We start from the raw sequence: 11,268 nt of genomic DNA on the forward strand, positions 1-11,268 counted from the left end.
TTGAGACCAGGGATTTGAGACTAGTCCAGGCAACAAAACGAGACCCTATCTCTACAAAAAACTTTTTAAAACTAATCGGGCATGGTGGTGTGTGCATGTGGTCCCAGCTACTTGGGAGGCTGAGGTGGGAGGATCAGCTGAGCCCAAGTGATCTAGGCTGCAGTGACCTGTGATGACACCACTGCACTTCAGCCTGGGTGGTAGATATAGCAAGACCCTGTCACACACACATGCACACACACACACACACACACACACACACAAATACAAGAAGTGAGCCATGTAATAGTCAGCTTTTGCTACAGTAACAAACATCTCCCAATCTTAATAGCTTACAACAGCAAACATTGACTTTTTGGCCCATGATTCTGTGGTCTGTTAGCAATGGGTCTACTGTAAGTGTGGGTTGAGTTCAGGTCTGCCATTATGTGACTCATCCAGAGCCCCAGGGTCTTGGGGCAGTAGTTACTGCTCATAGGGGTGCTCCTCATGGCAGATGGTGGAGCGTGAGAAACCAGGCCAAATCATGTAAGCATATTTGAAGCCTCCACTCAGATTTGGTGTGTCATGTCCACACACATTCCATTGGCCAAAGCCAGTCACATGGACGAGCTCAACATTAATAGGGTAGAGAAGTATACTTCTCCCAGGAAGGAGAGTTGATAGAGCAGGGTGGGGATTCTGGTTAGGGAAAGGAAGCCATTTTTTAATTTTTTTTTTTTTTTTTGAGGTGGAGTTTCGCCCTGTTGCCCAGGCTGGAGTGCAGTGGCACCTCCCTGGTTCAAGCAATTGTTCCTGCTTCAGACTCCCAAGTAGCTGGGACTACAGTTGTGCGCCACCACGCCTGGCTAATTTTTGTATTTTTAGTGGAGACAGGATTTCACCATGTTGGCCAGGCCAGTCTTAAACTCTTGACCTCAAGTGATCCACTGGCCTCAGCCTACCAAAGTACTGGGATTACAGGTGTGAGCCGCCATGCCTGCTGCCCTTTTTAAACTTTAACTCACCCCAGAGGCACCCACAGCCTCTCCAAAAGCAAGTTCATATTTGGATGCTTGTTTGAGCCTTGAGACCCAATTCGTCATTCTGAACCCTGGTTCTTTCCATTCTCTTAGGGCAGAACAAAGGGGTTTATTAAACATAATGGGTTCAGTTCTTTCTCTGCATTCCTGTATCAAGAGAAAGTGCTTTTATATGTTTGGTGTCACTTCATCGTGAACTGAAAGCATTACATGAAAAATGAGAAGTTATGAGATGGTGTCACATAAGTGAAGCGACCATCACAGACTCCTTCCCAGCCTGGAGAGGAATGAGACTTGGCTCCTGCCTTTAAGGAAATCATGGAAAAGAAAAAGAAAAAAAAAATAGACTTTCCAAGGCTTTGTGCCTTGTATAAGGATGGCCCTGAAAGGAGCTGTAGTGATGCTGGGAAGGGCATGCATCCTGACTAGCTTCTTTCTCCCCAGGTGGCCCAGTATATAAAGTTTGAGATGCCGGTACTTAAAAGCTTCATTCAGAAGCTCCAGGAGGAAGAAGATCGGGAAGTAAAGAAGCTGATGCGCAAGTAAGCGTGGCCTCTGGGGCCCTGGGTGCACTTCTCCTGGACCTCAACAGAGGGACCTCTGTTAGGTCCTCGCAGGGACTGTGCTGAGCTGCTGCACGGGCCTGGGTCTCTGGGCTTTCTTCGCGGTGGGGGGGGGGCTGCCCATTGACAAATCTGGATTTCAAGTGGGGGCATGACAGTGTCATGTTCATCTCTCTACTTCTTGTGTCATCAAAGTGTCTTTTGTCTCCCTCTTATGGAAATACTCTGCAAAGGTGTTGGTTTAAAATTTCTTTGGGGTCTAGATTCAGACGTAGGGGAGGTGACTGTGCTCTGGTTTCTTAAGTATATGATCAGGCTGCCAGCAGGAGATAGATGCTCATTCCGATGAGGGTCTTGGAGGGGTGTTTGATGGAGGGATTATTTACAAAGACTTGGGCAGAGTCTGGGGTAACTTCAAGGGGTAGTGCAGTCCCTGGGCCGAGTGTTATCGCCGCTTGCCTGAGGGGTGAGGGCAAGGAGTGCTAACCAAGACCCGGAGGTTCCAGAGATTTCAGGAAGGCTGTCTTAACACTGGAAGTACCCTGCCCTACTGACCTCTAAAATCCTTTCTTCTCCCCTTTCCTCCCTTTATAACATTTCTCTTCTGGAAATTGCATTTTGATTGAAAAACAAAGCTGCTTTCTGGGGAGGATTTTGTGATTTATTTGCCATGTGTAGTCATAAAAGAGATTGCCTTTCATGGATGTGGTTGAATAAGTGATTCATGGTTGCCACTGGAAAATACAGCCAATGCTGGATTTACTGTATCGATGATCATAACTAGTCTGATAACATTTACTGAACACTTACTATGTCCTAAACTTTTTTTTTTATATGGAGTCTCGCTCTGTCGTCCAGGCTGGAGTGCAGTAACACGATCTCTGCTCATTGCAACTTCCACCCCCAGACTCAAGTGACTCTCCCACCTCAGCCTCCCCAGTAGCTGTGATTACAGGCATGTGCCACCAAACCTAGCTATTTTTTTTTTGTATTTTTAGTAGAGATGGGATTTTGCCATTTGGCCAGGCTGGTCTTGAACTCCTGACCTCAAGTGATCCACTCGCCTCGGCCTCCCAAAGTGCTGGGATTACAGGTGTGAGCCACTGCGCCCGGCCAACTCTGTCTGAAACTTTAAAAATAGCTTTTACTGTGCAGCACAAAGGCCTGAACATAAGGAATATGTCTATTTATCCCTGGATGACAGTGCCCACTCATGTATCTGCAGTGCCATAGCTGAGGGAAGTCATGGGAAAACTGAACTGCTCCCAAGCCATGGACCTCCATGCCTGGTAGCTGCTATGGCCTCTTCTGCAAAATGCAGGTTCTGATACAGGGTTGGACTATATGGAGTTGCCATTTTTGTGGGACCCCCCCCCCCAAGAGGGTCAACTATTAGCAATTTTATATCATCTAGCCTAGGTGAGGGTTCATGAGCTACTGTGCATATGAAGTACTATGCATAGTGTCTTGGACATAGTAAGCAAACCCACTGAATTCGTAGAATGCTTATTATTGCTGTTGTTATTTTTTTACCTTTTTTTTTTTTTTGACCAGATGTTCTAACCATAGGAAAATAATCTAATTTGGATTTGGCCTCTTTATTTTCTCTCATTGTGTTGTAGGAATGAACATAAGCAACAAAGTAGCTAAAGAGGGGCAGGGGTCAGTAACGGAAGCAAAGGAGCAGAGCACTTGACTGCACTGGTACCGGCTGTGACCTTGGTGTTACCCGGGTGGCCGGGAAGGTCCTGGGGAAGTGTGCGTTGCTGGCTGCTCGCCACCTGAGCCTGTTTCTTGTCTCCAGGTACACCGTGCTCCGGCTGATGATTCGGCAGAGGCTAGAGGAGATAGCCGAGACCCCAGCAACAATCTGAGCCACGAGAACGAGGGGATCTGGGCACGCCAGGAGCTGCCATTGCCATAAGAACCCCTGGAAGCTGGGCACTTTCTTTTCATGGAAACATTTAGACTCAAACCTCCCCAGCTCCGGCCAAGCCATCATTTGCTACCAGGAGCTGGATGTAGAAGTCAGCAGACAGCTCCCCATCCCTGGATCCCTGCTCTCCCTTCTTCCACTCACAAGACTTTTGATTTTGGTTATAAGGAAGACCCAAAATGTGTGTGTGTGCATGTGTGTGCACACATGGTACGTATCCATGTGCCTACCTGATACTTTCACATGTAATTAAATTCCAGGCAACCAGCACAAGAGCCGTGAGCCTGGCAAATGTGCTGCTTATGGGCCAGAAAATCAGAGGAACCATGATCTGAGGGGTTTTTAGGTTGAAGGAAAGATTTCCCCTCTCAAGTGCCACGGAGCAGCCACATGTCTGCCTGTGTTTAGAAAGGGAAGAGGGTTCTCCAGGTTCACCATTTGGATTGTTTATATGTTGGTAGAAATTCTCCCTGTATTCCTGCAAGGATCAGTAAATGTGAGAGCCTTGGAAATTAACAAAATAACAGCCACATAATCTTGAGGGAAGTCTGATGGAAATAAAAAGATAAATCATCTGTGGGGTAGACGCAGTAAGCCCCCATGTTTTTACACTGGAAACTTTGATTGTTTTAAATGACAAAGATGTATGTGATGTTCTACGTGGAAACCTATAAAAAGTAGATTCTGCCTCCATCCTCACCTCCATGGCTACCTCTAGGAGAGAGAGAGGATCCTGTGTGTTTCTCTGTACCCAGCTGTCAACCCATCTCTCTGGAGCTTCTTTGAGTGGAATGAAATGTCTCAAGAAACAAAGATCTCACTGGTGTGCACACGGGGCTGACCAGCTAGTGTGGCCAGGAAGTTTTAGGCTGAAGGGTAGTGTCGAGGCTACCTGCAGAAATGACAGGTGCCTGAACCCAGCCCATCTTCACGTCATCAAGGGTCTTCCTGCACTTGAAGCGGGGGCCATGCTTGCAGTCAAGACTGTTCTTTCTAACCGCTGGGTTCTTGCAAGTTGCCCTCACCTTGCATGTGGAAATGCATTCTAAGAATGAAGCCTCTCTTGGTACTGACTGAGTATAGGGTTCGGGGAAGCTCTTTAGGCCACCTGGTGAAGATGCATGGGGAGGATGGAGCTTCTTTCTTAGCTTCTCTGAGCAGCCACCTAGGTGATCTTTAGAGTCAATCCCAATGCGGGGAAAGGGCAAGAACAGTCTGGGACTCCCATCAGGACGCTTGCCAGGCAGCTGGGCATCAGTGCAGCTGATACAGTTTGAGAAGGTAGACAGATGCTTGGACCTGGGTGCCTGGCTGTAGACATCAACCAAACAAGACCAGGAGCTTCTAAGAGTGGGTGTCTCTGACATCTCTGAGCCTAGCTGGGGTAAGATACTGCCCATCTCTTCTCCACCTTCTCTCCAAAGAAGGTTTGCAGAGCTGGGCAGTTGAGGAAAGGGTAGACCCTGGTTGGTGTCTCCAAAGGAAGGTGGACCTTTTTGGTGGAGATGTTTCTACCCCAGGCACCCTCTTGCCCCATTCATACCTACGGCATCTTTGAAAGACTCAAAGCTGTGGTCTCAATGTAGCCTGCAAAAAGATGGCATGCTGCCCCTGGCATTTTGTCCTGGGTGTTATAGCAAGCCTCCTTCCTCCATAGGGTCAGCAGCACCAGCCCTGTGGGGCATGGAGTGGAAACCCAGAAGGGCTTCTGCAAACTGTACGGAATTGGTGTAGGAAGACAAGGAATGGGCACCAGGAGAGGCTTCCTTTGTTACAGATGGGAAAGAACCGTTCTGTGAATGCAAACACTTCCTGAGTTTTGCATTTGAGAAAATGATTTGGAGAACTTCTCTTCTAGTAATTTTTATCTTGCATGTTCAAAGCCTTAGTTGGCTCCAGTAATTCTCCTTGGAGGACTTGGGAGAAGAATTTCCACAGAGCAAACTACTAACCACTAACTGTTATTGGACAGCCATTTCTGGTTTAGAAGAGTTCTCTGATTTGCACTAGCACTACAATAGTGTTAAATATGGAAATAGTGCAACATGTTTAGTTGGCCAGGTCACTTTCCAAGGGAGCAATATTAAGGCAGATCCGCCTTTTTAAAGATGGGAGGTCAGGAGGTGGAAGTGAAAGAGGAGCTCCCATCTTACACAGCACACTTCATGTGATGCAGACCACACTTTCCGATTCTGTCCTGCCCTTTTTAGAGGTCATTTCTCACATCCTAAGAACCTGATGAGGAATTTTGGAAAGATCCTTTGAAGTAGCAGCAGTTGAAACAGAGATGCTTTGCCACAGCGTGGAACAGATTTTCTCACTGATATCACATGGTCTTGCAGTTTTAAACTCTTCAACAGATTTGTGGGAGTTTATGTAATTGTGTGCAAGGAACCTGAAATTACATAAAGAACAAAAGACCAGTTTATAGGGTTGTTATTTATTTCTTTTTCTCCCAGAGGATTATGTTACAATGTGATCAAGTGAAGGAAAAACCTGAGCCCATCTGGCTGGGATGGTGGAATTAAGCACAAGGTTACATTCTCTGTGATCACATGAGAGGGAAGGTGATGACTTAAATGGTGGGGGCCGGGGCAGGGGCCGGTTATCTTGGGGAGATGCTGAAAAGCACAAAGGAAGTCTTGCCTGTATGTGTAGGTGAAGAGCGCACACACTGGTCTCCAGGCTGGATGGACTTCAACTTGAAGTTGATGAGGCAAGAGGATTTCAGGATATTAGCCACCCATCTGCAAAAAAAATGCTGGGGCCTCGCATCAAGATTTTGGCCTGAGACATGCTGATGCTTCAAGGAGAAATATTTTCACCATGTTTTCTTCCCTCACCAAAAGAAAACAGTACTCTCTCCTAGAAACCTCTAGGTAAAGACATTTTCTCCTAACATCGGTGGCATAGAATGGCCTCTCCCAATCTGTTCTCCATGCAGAAAAGTCTCGATAAGAATTCTGTGGAGTTGACTGGTTATTTCAAAGTGTCAGGAGGGTGGAGAAAGAAATTGACCACAGAAGGGCAAGAAGCTCTCTTAAGAAAAGGGAAGTTACTTTTAGAAAAACACCAGCACCACCACCATATCAACCAAAAACTACATTTTATGTCAAAGCGCTATAGCACAAAGAATGTGGTGTCATAGATACATTGCCAAGAGAGAAACTTCTACATGGACGAGGCAATTTCGGTGTCTTACAGTGGCCAAACCATGACGTGGAGAATGAGATGGGAGACAGGATATCACTATGAACATCCTTCATAAAGCAGCACACATTTTCATGTTTCCACTTACGTTGTTTTGCACAAAGTCTTGCTTCAGTCAGATGAGATGAGATGATTTCCTAGCGATGTAAAAATAAAAATGAATGTGGCACCCCTTTGTTCAGATTTAATAGAAAGCTTCACCCTATTACAAGGGGTGGGGTTTAAGTGCCCCTTGCATTTTAACTGTGTTTAACTGAGCACAAGATGCACGAGCTATGACGGGAAAGCCTCAGTTTACCTTTGGAGTCTTCCCTGTAGATCACAGAACTGTTTCCAGGCTGATGTTTCTGGTGTGTAATTGCTAGTGTTTCTGAAGGTTTCCCCAATTGTTTTAGCCTTGTGAAGTATTCTTTTCTTAATTATAACTTGCCTTTCAGCAATGGTACATGACCTGGTTCAATGTTTGGTTTTGAACTTAGACACTGATGTGTTTACTCATCTAAACATAATCTGACAAGGCCTCATTAGTGAGCCATACATTTTTGTAACAATTTGCTATGTTTTAATGCACCTGACTTAGATCGTCTTGAAATAAAGCACTTTTCAAAGAGTTGCCCACCCCTCCGTGGATGGGTCTGTGTGTGACTGCTGGGTGCAGGAGCTCTGTGTTGTGAGAGGGTGGCTGTAAAGTCGGGGGCAGGAACAGGAAGGACCACCCACTGGATAAATTAATTTTTTCCTCCAGTTTATGGTTTGAACATGCTTGGGGCTGGCTGTTTGTCCAAAATAGGACATGAAATAAGAAGGTTGTCTTAGAAGCTCCCAGTTGAGGGGCTCTGGAGAGCCAGGAGTTGAGGAAGAAAGAGCTTGGAACCTCTACTCAGTGATGCTGGATTTCCACTCTGACTCCATTCCTGGCTCTCGGACCCTGGGACCAGCTCAGTGAGCCTTTCTCTAGGACTTGGTTTTCTCATTTGTAAAATGGCCAACCCACACTGCAGGGGCTGGGCACCTGGGCTTGCTTCTGTTGGAAGCATCCCCTCACGGCTCCCCAGTTGTGGGATTTTTAGACTAGGGCCCAAGTTTCCCCCTATGGTTTGAGGGAGATAGCATATGTAATTTTATATGTCAACTTGGCTAGGCCATGGAGCGCAGATATTTAGTTAAACATTAGTCTAGATGTTACTGTGAATCTGTTGTTTTTTTTTTAAGTTGAGATTAACATTTAAATCAGTAGACTTTGAGCAGACTGCCCTCCATAATGTGGGTGGGCCTCACCCAATCAGTTGAAGGCCTTAAGAAAAAAGACTCAGATCCCAGAGCAGAAGGAATTCTGCCTCAAGACTGCCTTTGAACTTGAACTACAACATGAATTATGTGAACTAGTTCCTTAAGCTCTGTCTCCTCACACCCCCACCTCCCTCTACACACACCCACACCCGCACACCCCTTTGGAGAACCCTGACTAATACACAGAAATTACTTCATTGGTTCATAAAATTTAATATGTGATTTGACAGTATCTTTCTAAGATATCTGGCCATGGAGCATAAATAGTGACGATTGTAATTTGGCCTCTAGAAGAAGGTAACAACCAAGACAAGATTTTAAATGATGCTTCTGTAAACAATGCATATATAAGTAGAGAGAGAGAGAGAGAGGTGGGGAAGTGGGGAGAGAGGGACAAAAATAAAGTTTGGATACATCACAGTTCCGTTTGAGTTTGTTTTGATTTCCCGTATTTAGAGTTTTTAATTCAAAGATAGCTTTTCAGTTGCTGCATTAAGTTGGGTGAAACAGATGAGCAGGCAGTTACCCTCCAAAGTAGTGAGGCTTTTGTACAGCTCATCATGTAGATGTAGGTGATATAGACTGAAGATAAATGGTTCATTTGGGGTCCAACCAAGACTCCCCAAAAGGTGGTAAGCCTTGTAGGAGTTACAGTGCCTAAAATCACCCAAAAAATTCTAATAGCCTTCTGCCAAAGGTGCTGGCAGTTCTTGGCTTGTTTTATGGAAACAGATTTTATGAAGTAATTTGGTATTGTCTATTTTAGGTAATGAAGTTACTACCGAATGGAGTTTGCTGTGAGTACAAGACCTCACTGTGAAGTTTTGAAGCCATTTGAGTAGGTTGCTGAAATGTTTAAATGAAAGAAAACACTGCTGAAAATTGAACTTGAGTAAAATTGACACTGCTATTTTCCTTTTAAAACTATGCAAAATTTTCTGCAGATCATATAGGGCAGAAAGAAGAAAAGAAGAAATGCAGAATAGAAATTGTGACTTATGGTTTAAGTATATACATTATATAAGTAAGTTAACTTTATGTAAATAATAAATTATAAGTATATGCTTTATAAGTATATAAGTTAACTTTAGAAGTTTTAAAATGGTAGGTGGACCCACTGGTAGGGACCATAAGTCCTGGTTTGCTTGGGATGCTTCCACTTTATTCTGTGGTTATATGTAATTATTAACAGAATCCCCTTTTACTCTCAAAATGTCCCAGGATGGATGATAAATATGACCATGCTATGCATTGGCCAAAGAGTAGCTTATCATAATTTTGATGAGACTTTTTTAAAGCAGCAACCATAAGTTGGAATTTAAGTGTTAAGTTTAAACTTTAGGAAAAACTGAAATCTGAACATGTTTTGGCTTAATGCAGAATATAATATGGATTTTTATGTATCAGTGTTTTGCTAACCCTGATTTAATTGTTCTTGCATTAGAGTAGACTATATATATATATAATATATATATATATATATATGTTTTTTTGAGACAGAGTCTTGCTCTTGCTCTGTTGCCCAGGCTGGAGTGCAATGGTGTGCTCTTGGCTCACTGCAACCTCTGCCTCCTGGGTTCAAGCAATTCTCCTGCCTTAGCCTACCAAGTAGCTGGGATTACAGATGTGCACCACCATGCCTGGCCAATTTTTGTACTTTAAAGTAGATACCGGGTTTCACCATGTTGGTTAGGTTGATCTCGAACGCCTGACCTCATGACCTCACGATCCACCCGCCTCAGACTCCCAAGTGCTGGGATTACAGGCATGAGCCACCGTGCCTGGCTCAACAAATTTTTCTTAGTGGAGTTTTAAACCTGGACTGATTAGCTCATAAGCCATAAGCATGAATATTATTTTTTCATTTAAAAATTAATTATTTTTCAGTTTTATTGTGATATAATTGACAAATAAAAATGACATATATTCAAGATGTACAACCTGATAATTGTTATATATGTACATTTCACACATACATTGCGAAATGATTACCACATCACATGAACACATCCATCATCACACTGCCTCTGTGTGTGTGTGTGTGTGTACACTTCAGATCAACTGTTATTTTTTCATCCAGCCCAAAATGTCAAAGATCTACTTTCTTTTTTTTTTTTTTTTTTTTTTGGGAGACGGAGTTTCGCTCTTGTTACCCAGGCTGGAGTGCAATGGCGCGATCTCGGCTCACCGCAACCTCCGCCTCCTGGGTTCAAGCAATTCTCCTGCCTCAGCCTCCTGAGTAGCTGGGATTACAGGCACACACCACCATGCCCAGCTAATTTTTTGTATTTTTAGTAGAGACGGGGGTTTCACCTTGTTGACCAGGATGGTCTCGATCTCTCGACCTTGTGATCCACCCGCCTCGGCCTCCCAAAGTGCTGGGATTACAGGCTTGAGCCACCGCGCCCGGCTAAAGATCTACTTTCTTAGCAAATTTCAAGTAAACAATACTGTACTATTAACTATAGTCGGAGCACTGTATATTAGATCCCTAGAACTTTCCTTGTAACTGAATATTTCTTCCCTGATTTTTAGGATATGACACCAAAAGCAAAGGCAACAGAAGCAAAAATAGACCTGGCACCATGGCTCATGCTTGTAATCCTAGCATTTTGGAAGGCTAAGGTGGGTGGATTGCTTGAGCATAGGAGTTTGAGACCAGCCTGGGCAACACGGCAAAACCCATCTCTACAAAAAAATACCCCTCAAAATTAGCTGGGCAGGGCGTCATGCACCTGTAGTCCCACTTACTTGGGAGGCTGAGGTAGGAGGATTGCTTAAGCCCAGAAGGCTGAGGTTGCAGTGGGCTGAAATCACATGCACTCCAGTCTGGGTGACAGAGCAAAATACTGTCTCAAAGAAAAAAAAAATAAATAAACAATTGGGACTACATCAAACTAAGAAGCTTCTACACAGCAAAGGAAACAATGAGATGAGAAGACAACCTATAGAATGGAAGAAAATATTTGCAAACCGTGTATCTGATAAGGTGTTAACATTCAAATTTCCACAACTCAATAATTCATGACTTTTAATGTCCCCTGCTAGTCACTAAGCCCCTCTAAGCTGCCCTTGATGCCACCTACCTCACCTGCAGAGCCATCTATGGGGTCAACGGCACCTAGATTGGGGTATTTTACAACATTCTTCTTTGGGACAACCCTGGGCTGAGAGGTAGCTGGTGCCAAACGCTGGGGCGGAGGAAACATGAGAGCGTGGGTATGTCTTGCTGATGGAAAGTAATTAT

The 11,268-nt window shown here is 44.4% G+C and overlaps 1 protein-coding gene across 7 annotated transcripts in view; it reads left to right on the plus strand.

Annotated features, from left to right (window-relative positions):
• Window positions 1-3,796, plus strand: part of RASSF2 (Ras association domain family member 2) — a 40,913-nt gene extending 37,117 nt beyond the window's left edge. For all 7 annotated transcript variants that reach the window (XM_039479633.2, XM_010351826.3, XM_074406287.1 and 4 more), the window contains 2 exons: window positions 1,467-1,564; window positions 3,390-3,796. In XM_039479633.2, the coding sequence (XP_039335567.1) occupies window positions 1,467-1,564; window positions 3,390-3,459 (168 nt within the window). In that variant the 3' untranslated portion in view covers window positions 3,460-3,796. The remainder of the gene's footprint in view (window positions 1-1,466; window positions 1,565-3,389) is intronic.
• The last annotated feature ends 7,472 nt before the right edge of the window (window positions 3,797-11,268 follow it).

The sequence above is a fragment of the Saimiri boliviensis genome, chromosome 9, assembly GCF_048565385.1.
Source record: "Saimiri boliviensis isolate mSaiBol1 chromosome 9, mSaiBol1.pri, whole genome shotgun sequence".
Lineage (NCBI taxonomy): Eukaryota > Metazoa > Chordata > Mammalia > Primates > Cebidae > Saimiri > Saimiri boliviensis.